Source organism: Tigriopus californicus, chromosome 10, assembly GCF_007210705.1.
Source record: "Tigriopus californicus strain San Diego chromosome 10, Tcal_SD_v2.1, whole genome shotgun sequence".
Classification (NCBI taxonomy): domain Eukaryota; kingdom Metazoa; phylum Arthropoda; class Copepoda; order Harpacticoida; family Harpacticidae; genus Tigriopus; species Tigriopus californicus.
The window spans coordinates 9,260,415-9,273,000 of NC_081449.1; the positions used below are offsets into that span (position 1 = coordinate 9,260,415).

The window sequence follows — 12,586 nt, forward strand, 5'->3', positions numbered from 1 at the left end:
TTGGCAGGGTCGCCGACGGAGTTGGGAAATAGGGAGTTTATGTCCATGCGGCCTTGTTCTCCGATATACCAGAGGAGTGCTCTTATCTGGGCTATTCAGTGTTTTAGGATGTCCTCCGGATTAAGGTCCATTGGATCAGACATGGTAGACAATATAGATCTTGAATGTGTCAATCCATTGCTCAAAAGCTTGAGAGACATTGCCGTTACCTGCGTCTCTATTAAAGGGATTGGGCCCTGGCGCTGGTTGGGGTCCATGGTTGTGGCGTGAGCTTGTTGGAAATCCGGTGTCGTTTGCCAGTGAAGTAACTCGAGTTCAGTTGGTAGGACCTTTATTTATAAGAATGGGTTTAAGGTTATAAGAGATATAAGGTATTAAAAACGGGAAAGAGTTGAAACATACCCCCAACAACGAGAGACAGAGGCACTTAATGGACGTTGGGGGTAATATATTTTTGTTGGGTAAGTGAGAGAGACTGCGTTTGGTTCGATGGTTGGTTGGGAGCATGTAGGCGTAGTCTCTTGACACTAATGAGAGGGCGGCGGCGGTGTGCCAAAAATAATTCAGCATAAAATTTAAACATTACTCCGTTGGTCAGTATGAATCAGGTTTGAGAATTCAGTAGATTTTACATTCAATGAAGGTGAGCTATACAATACTTTTTTGGGTTTTGAATTCAGAGTCTTACTCGCTAATTTTCTATCTAATTTCATTTGACACTTACCTGAACGTTTTCATATCTAGTTTGTCAGTGGTGCAATATGGAGGAGACGTGGTGTAGTGGTTAGCGCAGTTTCCTAACATGAGAGAGGTCCCCGGTTCGATTCTCCTCCCCGACCTTTCTCAAGGAAACTTTCAGACGCTAACCATGCCCACAGACGGAGAACCAATCTGATACGGACTACGACACTGCTTATCGGAACTTCATATGGATGATGTGATGGCTAGCTTCACTGGCCGGGCGAGGTTACCCCTCCGACCCTAGCACCCCAAATACAAAAAAATATGCAGTGTGTTACACACTATTTATATTCAGGTTCTTTGACGGCTGTAACAAACGCTGATCCAAGGAAACGTTAAAGCCGAGTTTTGAATTAATAATAAAATGCTTTTTTTGAGTGTGATCGTTGTCAGATGATGAGCCATATAGCAAGTGAGCTTACCTACATCAAGAACCGGGGTCTTGGGTGAACCTTTACATTTATTCACTAACATGTACTCACATATTTCCTCTCACTTCATTATAAATGTATCCAGTGATTTGATACACCTAGTGCCCTGCATTAAAGCAGGGCGCTAGGCACACCAACTAGCACACATCTGAATGGTACAGAGGAATATCCCCGGGTACAGTTTGTAGAAATATTGGACAATTGCACTTTAGATTCACGGGATATTGAATGAATGGCACAAATGAAAAAGAGGAGATTCCTGCTCTTCTCTTCTTTCAGTTTTTTTCGGCGGTTTTTGTTGTGCTTGTTGGCGTTTGAAAAATCAGGACTGCGAATTTTTTTGGGTTAGAAATGAAAAAAAGAACTGGCCGAAATACCCCCTTTTTTCAAATACACATTGTCAACGTCAAAGCATGATTTTTGTGTAATCTTAGTACAAATTAGCGTAATCATGGTCTATGAATGTGGATGAATCAAGAAAATAGTTGTTGGAGACATTAAAGTTAAGACAATTCTCATGTGTAATGGCAACCCCAACTTTTAATTCTCGCGGAATCTTCCAAGGCCCCTGGCCAATAGAAAACGAGCTTTAGTAGCCCTAGTACTTAAGGCGGGAATTCAAATATTTCTGAAGCTCACTGTACAGGTAATTTAGTTGTACTTGGCGGGAGATACAAATGCAGCTACTATACAAGCATATGCAATCTTGCCTTGAGATATAGGACATTGAAGTAAAATAGGAATAAACTACCTTACATCAAACTAACATACAAATCTAAGATGGAGATAGTAAACAAGAAATACGTAAGGGACATGGAGAAAAGCAAGGAATCAAGAATCTTACAAGGTAAACAATGCAAAAACAAAAATAAACTCAACAAACTGTTCTAATAAAATAAAATTAATACACAAGTGATCAATGATTGATAAGTAACAATGACTAATACAATCAAACTAAGGAACTATGAACTCTACATATAACAATTCAGAATTAAATATATAAAATTGCAACGTCAGAGAGCAAGTGCTATAATATCTAAACATAAACATAAATGAGCAATAAACTTATTAGGTTTAAAGTTATTATGTCTTAACAAAGAGCCGTGAAAAACCAAACTTAATTGAGTGAATAAACGAATAAATGGCAATTCCCATTTATTCACCCACACACAAACACCACGAACACTACACGCGCCCATCAACCAAGGAGCAACAAAGGAAGTCGCACCTTGGTGCCAAATTAATGGGAGATAAGAACAGCAGCAAACTGGAATGCGTCTGTTCTCAGCGAGCTCCAAAACAGGAATGGATATGAATGAATATACGTGAAGAAATCCATATATGTACTACTTAAGCCAATATAAGCCTGAAGAGCGAAAAGATAACCAAAATAAGAGATGCTTTTGCCTTCAAGGTTCAAATTCAGGAAGCAAGGAAATCACCAAGTCTAACGATGAAGATCCAACCAATTGTCGCACATAGAACACAATTGCAAGCCGGTTTATTTCCACGAAACTGGTTGACCTACTGCATCACGCATTTTTAGGTAAGAAAGCTTTTTATGTGGGCTAAAATACCATACAACAATAAAATTAAGGTTGTTTCTTAAGCCTTTTTAAGTAGAAAAATGCCAAAACGTGTTTGGGTATTGTGCACATTCAATGGCGTTTTTGCAAGATTGAAACGAAAATCCGAATGTCTCATCATTGCATTGCATTTTTGTTACATTTCGTTATATTTTGAGATGTGTTGCTAAACAAGACTTGCTGTGCAAATACCTGCATCTTTTTTGACATGGTGTTTGTTTTGCCCCCCCAAGAAACAGTTTTTATACTCTACCACTCTTTGTACGTTATACTTGTACAATTCAAAAGAAGTTAGAAAAAAACGAGTTGAATGAACGTTTAATAACAATAATTCTACTTGCTTACGATGGAATTTCACGAAATCTCGGTATCCCTTGACTCCCAGTACCAACTGACATGAAAAACTGTTTCTCTAGTGCAATCCCTGTTCAGCTTAAGCATTCTAGTTCTTTGATTTTCTATGTTCACATCTCCCATGCTGACCCCTGTTCCGTTTACTCTACAAAGACAAGTTCGATCGAAGGTCTAGAGTTCGTCCTCTACTGAGTGTTTAGTGTTATTAAATGAAAGAAGCGACGATGTGAAATCCATCATTATGATTGATTCTGAATCTGCCATCAAAATTTCATATCGTAGTAACGGTTTTGGACAAAATTATTGACTTGAAGATCTGAAACTTTGACCTTGAAAATGGCCATTTCCGATCAGTTTGAATTTCCCGCCTCCTTCGCCTCTCTACTTTCACACCTTTGGACGATTCATCTTTCAACCCGTGTTTTGTTACTCATTTGTTGTTGCATGTGATAATGAGGGAAAATTGCGGTCCGTTCTTCATTATTATTATGAATGGAAGAATATCAATCTTTTGAAAAACTAGAGAAAAGTTACAAAAAGGGATCAATCAGATAGCTTATGATATAGTTCATAAACCACTGAAAGTTATGGAGGTACCTCGACCAAGACTAGTCATAACAAAAGGCCAATTCAGCCGCAATTACCTTTATTTTGTCTGTACAAACTTTGGTCCGATTTGTTAGTCAAGATATCAGGGCTGCCAGGCATATGTTGAAAATTGCGTTTTCTTGAGCTTCAAGAAAGCTATGGACAGGGCGAACCTGCAACATGACAAGACTAATGGCGCAGCCCTGATGATTAGTCTTGGTCATCGAGATACATCGATTATTTTCAGTGGTCTATGTATAGTTCAAATAAAAAAAGTACAATACAATATGCCTTCAATTACTTGATGATTCCAGCCAACATATAAACGAATAGGAGGAGATGGGTCAAATAAAGTTACTTATCGAAAAGCGAAACATTCCAATCATTTCAATATATTTCATCCCTCAGTTTTTCAATCTTCATTATACTAGCTAGTACTTGTTTCTGCGCATACACAAAGTTTTTGAAATGGTTCAAGTCATAAAGCGTAATGATATAATCACAAGCAAGTTCATCTGTTCAGAAACCAAATCAAAGTATTTGCCAAATTATTTTGTTTGGTTGATTTAACGTGTAGACGAGTCAGAGCAGAAATGTTTGTCAAAAATGGTTTGCCAACCTATCAGGCGATTTGTATCTCATTCAGACTCACTATATGAGACAAGCCCTCTAATTATCATTTAGTGGATGGGGCGCTTTTTAAGAGTATGCATATTCCTTGTTTCAACATCCTTTTGCATTCTTTCTTGTCATCTTTCGTTCGATTCTATTGAAGAAAGTATAAACATATTTTTGCACTTCTTTAGTGTATTTTTGTCAATTATTTTTGGTGGTATCAAATTTGCTGGTGTTCCTTTCTTCCCTGAGAATTCGTGTCTCTCTATTGGACGAGTCTACAAAGCAACAAAGAAGGAAAGCTAAGGTAAGATATTGATTTAACAAAGTAGTGAAAGATGACTTAATTTGACCATTTTTTGTCAGCAAAATGGGCAATTCGGAGAGCAATGAATCAGCGGCGGTAAAAAGACAGGCTGAGGGTGGATCGACTCCAATGTACGAGATTTTGGACTTAAAAGGTAACACTTTTCAAAGGCTCTTATAACTTGATAAGTGAAATTATTTTGCTACGTTGGAATTGCATAATATACATGTGTTTTATACAATTGGCCATTTCTTTTCTTTGCGAACCAAATTTTGCATCTATTGTTCCATTGCAAAACTTGGCTTATTTAGATGATTCCGCAAAACCCAGTGGCCCAAAAGACGTTTGGTAAATCGCAAATTTATTGTCGAGAGAACTCTTTGACTTTGGAAAAGGATCTTAAAAAAATGAAAGATTGACCACTTTTAATCCTCTTGTAAATTTTGATTTAATTTCAATACTTACATGAACTTCAATGATCAAAGACGTAACACTCGAATGTACTGGCTATCGGGAAAAGTTGTTCATGGATCGAGCCAAGCCAGTCTTTTTCTTCAGAATTTTTATTCTAAACCATGTAAACAGAAATGGACATTGTCAAGTTAGAATTGGGAATCTTTTGACGATTGGCCGAAGCAATATTTCTCGAAATCAGCTCAAATTTTGCTTTTTTTTCGGACCTGGATCGAATAAGGGATGATTTTGAAAGTTTAATTTGTTCCATTGACTTCTTACCGCCTGCAGTAAAAAGTGTGTCACTGACTGTTTGGGCAGTCTTAGGCGGCTGGGACTACTTTGGGCTTTTACTTGCTTTTCGCTTTTTAGCACTACCAAGGCCTAAATCATGATTGTTATAGTTTTGAATCAAAACAAAGGCGCCTGGGTGCACATTGCATTCATAAATTGTCAATTACCTCTCTTAAAAGCTTTATGTGGTTCCTATTACTAAAAATGATAGGCATTTCCACCGGGTTCCAATTAAAAGGGCAAATGGAGTACACGGGGCCCCCATTGGGAGTTGATGTTTAAGGCCATATCTTTAGTTACTGCAATCAATGGTGAGCCCGTGGGGGCCGTTTATAATCGACCTATGCCATCGAAATTTGGACGCCCTTTTCTCATCTCTTGTCTCTCACGGTCGAACCCGTGGACCTAAGGGAAAAATTGAATCAGTTGAAGGAAGCCTTTTTATGGCCTGCAATCGGGCGAAGAGAGTTTGTCAATATATGACATCAGGAAATTCAAGGACTTCAAACAATTTTGCCTCTCCCGTTTGCCGAACCAACCGTCCCATGACATGGTGCCATTTCATATTTACACACAGTTGTTTCGAAAATCACAGTCGGTTACTGTGTCTCCGTTCAAATCCAATGAATCCTCAAGAATTGACAACAGTGCTGATTTTTTAGATTGGTGATGATATTCATGTCATTCCTTCGTGACAGGAAAGATTGCACGTCTAGGAAAAAAGGAATTAAAGTAACAAATGACACTGGGCGATTTCAACAACACACCATCCATCCCCCCGGCAAATGGGAGTGCAACTGTTGACTGGGTGGGACATACCCGAACAAAGACACCTGCTTTAGAACGGGGTAAAGAGCTTATCATGTCCCCCGTAGCTAAAGCCCGTAAAAGTGTCATGAAGGCATGTGATTGACCAAACAGTTACTAAAAGATTATTTTGAGAGGCTCTTGCCCTTCATAGTTTTTGTACCTGAAACCCTTGAATGGGTCTGATCTGAAATCATGACATGTCAGGCGTTTAAAGAAGGCAAATGGGTTTGTTTTAAACCTTCCTGTACATGATCATTTTCAAACCAGATTTTCAGATAAATCGTGCTTAACGGTCACGCTTATGACCGCAGGTCATGATGGAGACATGTTGAATGGTCGAATCGTACCTTACACATTCTTAGCAACTTTGAACAGACAACATCAAACCAAAGCTTTGCTCTTTGAAAATCCAGGTTAAGAAAAAATACTTTCGAATAATTTCCGAGTTCAATTGTCAAAAATCACCCGAACTAAAATTATGTCATATCGTTGGAATTTGAGAGGCCTTTGTTAAGTTCTTGACATGGTGTTAAAAGTCAGTTAAAATGCGAAGCTTTGTTTTGAAAGGATACAATGAGGAAATGGTAGATTTCGTGGTGTTAATGAAGATTTTCAATGGTCCTTCGAGAAGGCTTTTCCCCCCCGCTTGATTAGTCACCAAATCCATCTTGCTAAAGTAGCTTCTACTCCAAACCCGATCATCAGCTTCGAACAATCTACGCTTGCCCTACAAAAGTAACGACTTTGTACTACTACTTTAAAATATTCTAAAAATTATTAAAAACAGTTTCAATACTTAGTAGTCTAGATGGCGACGTAGGAGCCAGCTAGTTAAGTACATTAAACTCGTTAGATTGACCGAACTGGTTACCGAACTGATTTGTTTTGCCGCTCGAGGTTGTACGAGCCAGAGACGTTTAGGTCAATAGATTGAACAATGCTTCGATTCAAAGCTATAACATTCATGAATCAGGCCACAAACTTCTAGAATTATGAACTGTGAACGAGCTTTCCCCCAGATCGGCCTGCTCCTAGTCATTGCAACTCTAAGCCACGTTCCGAATTAAAGTAATAACATAAGAAATGTACAGTATGTCCAAAAATTTATGGTGACGTTCAGTTTCAAAGGTTGTCTTGCATAAAAGTTAGGACTGCCAGGAAACCTGGCTGATGCAATCTTTTGAATGTTTGCCTCTCTTTCTGATGCAAATTTGTTAGCGATTGCATCATCCAAAAGTATATAAACCCTCCTATTGGAAGCGTTCGAGGTCAGTTTTAAGCACCCTTACACCATGGTGATAGAGCACAACACCGAGCTGCGGGGTTGGGCTGTTGGCACAATTCAAGCCAGAATGACCCACAGGGCCGTCTCTGAGAGTATAAAGATCCCTTTGGGAAAGGTGGAGAATTGGTGGAACCAATCAAAGGCAGGCGAAACGCTGCAAAACCAACGTGGGCTTGGAAGGCGGCCAACGATTTCCAGTGTTGCAAAGCTCGTCGTCGCCAAATCTCTAACGAACAAGCGGCAATCTATGTAAAAGCTGGCACGAAGGCTAACCGCAAAAAAAATACCCTGTGTCTAAGTCCTCTGTCCTCAAATATTTGCCCGAAACACTCGAGGCATAACCCTACAAACCCCGACTGCAAACAAAGCTAAGCAAGGCGCAGCAAAAGGCCTCGCTTAAATTCTGCAAGGAGCGGAAGGTCTGGACCGTGGAGGACAGCGACGAGAGTCCGTTCGAGCTTTTTCATCCTCCAAATCGCCCGACTGATCGTGTTTGGCCCAACATAAGTTTGGGCCGTTATCAGCCATCGGGCGGTTTCCGAATTGCATTTTATTCACAAAAACCAGTCCGTGAGTGCAGAGTATTATAGTATTGATGAAATATTGTCCAAGTCATTATTGCCATCTTTGTCAAGGACTTGCAAAATAGTTTCATTTTTGAACGAAAATTGTTGCTTGATCCTTCAAGAGGGATTTCCCAACATGACGGCGCTCCAGCGCACACTTCAAGGAAGGCCCAAAACTGGTGTCAACAACATTTGGGTTGTTTCTGGAGCAAGGGCATGTGGCCTGCCAATAGCCCTGGCTTGCTTCCTACGAGAAATGAATTGTCGGAAGGTCCCGTGAGACAGATTTTAAGGCATTTCGAAATTCTTAAGTTTGACAACTCAATACGTAGTCGCGGTACGCCTGCCACCTCGCGGTATAGAATCGAACTTAAAGTCAGCTGTTTGTCATGATTTAGTTTTAGGTGGGCAGGTCTTGAATTTCACAACCATCACAACTGACATTTTCCCTCGTTTTCAAGACATTTCAGCGTCATCAAAATAGTTGCACTCTCATTAAAGGAAATTTTTCATCTACAAAATATACCAGCTTTTTTAAAGAAACTCACATGATGCCAAACTCGTTCATGGGGTGAATGAGACACGAAAGGATGGATATCATCAGGTGATGTCAAACATATCGTTATGCTAAGACATTGATTCTCCAGAAGGGCATATCCAACACTATGACATTGACCCTCCGTAAAAACGAAAGGTGGATGACAGTCAAACCAATTGTAAGGCAACATTTCAACATCACCGGCCCCGTCGGGACCGTCATCCGACCTTTGAATCAATTGCAACTGTGCAAGCAAGTGGCCACAAAAAGCGCCATCCTGCAAACTGCATGGCTCATCATGCAATCACTTGTGTATCGGATCTTTATTCTGATTTGACCTAATTTGACCTTCACTCAGTCGACAATTCAAATGGATCCCGTGAAGAGTGATTGGCCCCAATGATGGCGAACAAGGTCAAAATGAAGAAGCTTGAGAATAAAAGCTTTCAATAAGCTATCTTTCAAATTAACGAGTTACCACTCAAGGTGAAGAAAGTCCAAGCTCACAAATACCGCCTTTTGGATGAGAAACGTGCTTTAGTGATGTGGATCGAATGTAAATCCGGACAAATGATTCTTGCAGAGGAAAAAGGTGGAATATTTGATTTGATGTTCTTTTTTCCAATTTAGGCATTGTCTTGTGAATCCCATAACCATCTCGTTCAATGGTAATCAGTCAACTTAGAGTGTACTTGGCTACATAAAAAGAAATCACATTTTTTTTCTGAGTCAAGTTTGTCATGACACTGATGCTGTTTTTAAATGAATCATTGTGTATCTAATCCAAAATGATAACACCCCTTTTAAACTAAAAGGAGTGAAATTCAATTTTTAGCAGAGCTTTCCTCATTTACAGATTAATGCTCATCTAGTGAGTTTGCCAACTAAGGCACATTGTACTTTATGGGTAAACACGAACAAAGAAATAAAGACTGTGAACTAGCTTTCCGCCAAATGGCCGTGCAACTCTGAGCCATTTTTCCAATTAAAGTAATAAAAAAAAGAAACGTGGTCTCCTCAATTACAGTACGGTCACTTTATAATTTCTTTGTAAAGTACTTAAAGTGATTATTTCCTGAGTTCCTTAGGCATAGTTTTGAGCTTAAATTTGGCGAAGATCATCTATTCAACAAGATCTTGTGGTCGTATGAAGTGCTAATTTGGAATAAAATGAACGATTAGGAGATAAGAAATCGACATATCTAGAAGTTCGTGGCATAATCCAATATTTGCCGCATAACCCAGTCAGTGGGGCTCAAAGACTCGAAGGTTCAAAGGCTTTTCTGGCCGCTTCTTCCCAATCATGTCCATATTAACGCCATGCTCTCAGGCTGTACAGAGATTTGGCTGGAAAGAGCATTGGATATCGGTTCTTCTTTCTTCCCGTTCATTATTTTTGGGCCACTCATTATTCTTGAGATCCACTTGGATTGTCAACAGAGCGAAGGTCGAATCAATTGTCTTGCCTGCCTTTCAGAACAAAAATCAATGCACAAGTGTGTGCATGATGCACCATGCAGTTTGTTGGATGGCACTTCATTGTAGTCGTTTGCCTGAAGAGTCATAGTTTAGTCAAAGAATGGGTGACGGCCCCAACGACCCCAACAGCCCTGTTGGTGTTGGATGTATTGCCTAATTATGGGATTGACTGTCATCCACTTTCCGTTTTTGTAGAGGGTCGATTCCATAGTTTTCGATATGCCAATCTGGCAAATCAATGACGAAGTATCACGGCATGTTCTTCAAGACAAAGATTTCCATCCTCCTGTGTTTCATTCACTCCATGAACGAGCTTAACAGATGAAACATTTGCCCTTACTCTTCGCTTCAAACTTGTTGGCATGAAAAGGCGAACTCATTAAAGGACTACATCAAATTTCTTCAAGCCTCATTTTTATTAACATCAGGCCAAAAGAGCACATGGCATTGAAGAAATAGCTATTAACTCTGCTTGTATTTGATCTAACGTGTGTTTGCATTAACGTTAAGGATAAAAGTAGATTCATTTTCATTTAATAATGATGTTTTTGGCGTGTCTTCAAAAATCTTAAAAAATCTACATGGAGTTCAAGTCCTCATTGAATTACACTTCAACCATTATTTGGGCAAAAACTTTGAATACTCTATGGAAATTCTTATTTTTTCACCCAACTAGCGCTAACAACGGCTGAAGTTACGTATGTTTGGCAAATGGAATGGCTAATCGCATCTGCACATATCAATGGCTAGATCAAAGGATCAAAGCTAGACCAAAGCGCTCCCTAATGCCCAAGACACCCATCCCTCTTGCGCCATCTCTGGGTCATATTTGAGAGTACCAAGGCTCTCTAAAATATGGTTTTATCATAAAATGCTTGCATTGGCTTTACAGAATATGAACGCCCTCTGCTTACTTTTTATACGTCTTGCCTAGTTATGGACACCTGTTGTTTATACTTCAACAACTTCACATTTCTAGACTTCATTTGTGCCTATTTCAGGTGGTGGAACATTGTTTTACATCACAAAGCGGGCCATGATAAAAAAGGACTATAAGGAACTGGATGAAGCGATAAAGGCCAAAGTTCAACCATATTTGTATAATGGTGGACAAGGAAAAATGGTTCCCATTGCTCAACTTACAATGTTACGCAACCGCGATCGGTCCAAGTCAAAGCAGGTATGATCATGTAAACTATGTAGTCTTATATACATAAAACATAAACGGCATATTATAATTTCTTTATCTTCAACCGTGTGGAACCTTGAATGGTTCTAAAACGTTAGAACACAATAACATAACTCAGTCGATGGTTTGCGATTTTTTGTGATCATTTTTTACAATTAACTTTGAGAAGAAACAGTTGCATGATTAAGTTCTGGAAATAACCACTAGATGGCAGTCCCCAAGGGTCAACTCAGACAATTCAGACAATTCAATTCATTCAGACAAGTTCATTCAAGACAATTTAATTCAGACAAGAATCATCAAGTAGCTTGTTAGACCACAGAATCTCCAGTTTTATGAAGATGCGATTGCAAAACTAGTAACTGTTTGTGCTAGGGGACCACTACTACATTTTGCACTCATTTTGAGATAACTGCATTGATTGCGGGGCAAAAAATAAAACAGTGAACTCTTAGATTGCTTACAAGGTTGATGTCATGGTAAACAATTAAATGTTGGAGCTCGGAGTGAAAAGACAAAGCGCTTTCCAGAAGAAATTGTTCCGAGTGGACAAAAATGCCTAACCTGTCAGTCAAAGACCTGAGCCCAGTTTTTTTGAAGCACAGGAATGAGTCTTAGATCGAGAAAAGGTCGTACTTTACTCAGGGATGAGCATTTATTAAGAGCTATTTTTGACCAGGTAGCAGCAAATGGTGGCAGAAAGTGGCAGAAATTCCTTCAAAGTCGAATTTTGCCATCGCTGACTACTCAACATAAGTTAGATCTTTTCTCGATCTAAGATTCACTGCTTGGCCTAAAGAAACTGGGCTCTGGTTGGCGAGGTTTAGGCATTAAAAATGGAGGTGGAACAAATAAAACTGGAGAGCAGTAACTTGAAGGAGAGGGTGGTGTCAATGGAGCAAGCAGGCTTTGGAGAAGGACCATAGGACAGCAATGGCAAAATTCAACTTCAAAGAAATTTCCGCTTTCTGCCGCCATTTTCTACCGGGTGGTCAAAAATGGCTTTTAATAATTGCCCATCAGAGTTATATTCTCCGAGATGTGGAGGAGAGGGCCACGCAGCTGGCAAGAGCCCGGCCTTTCCGTTTTGCCTGTGTGGAGGCCAGTTGCCCCTTGTGGAGGCCAGATGCCCGGAGCCCTGGTGTGTGGATCGCCCACTGATGTGCCTGCCAGTGAGGAATGCCAGCCAGGGCGTGGATTCCCCACCAGTGTGCGGATGGCTCTGTGGTTGCTTGGTTGGTCGTGACCCCCCCATGGTGGGGCAACATTGTGACCCCCAATGGTGGGGCGACATCGTGACCCCCAATGGTGGGGCGACATCGTGACCCCCAATGGTGGGGTGACATCGTG

The 12,586-nt window shown here is 40.0% G+C and overlaps 1 protein-coding gene across 3 annotated transcripts in view; it reads left to right on the forward strand.

Annotated features, from left to right (window-relative positions):
- The first annotated feature begins 2,607 nt into the window (after positions 1–2,607).
- Positions 2,608–12,586, forward strand: part of LOC131888650 (transient receptor potential cation channel subfamily V member 5-like) — a 68,467-nt gene continuing 58,488 nt past the window's right edge. The window contains exons 1-4 of one of the 3 annotated variants that reach the window (XM_059237556.1): positions 2,608–2,718; positions 4,507–4,622; positions 4,682–4,776; positions 11,049–11,227. In XM_059237556.1, the coding sequence (XP_059093539.1) occupies positions 4,686–4,776; positions 11,049–11,227 (270 nt within the window). In that variant the 5' untranslated portion in view covers positions 2,608–2,718; positions 4,507–4,622; positions 4,682–4,685. The other 2 variants (XM_059237557.1, XM_059237558.1) reach the window with 2 other exon arrangements.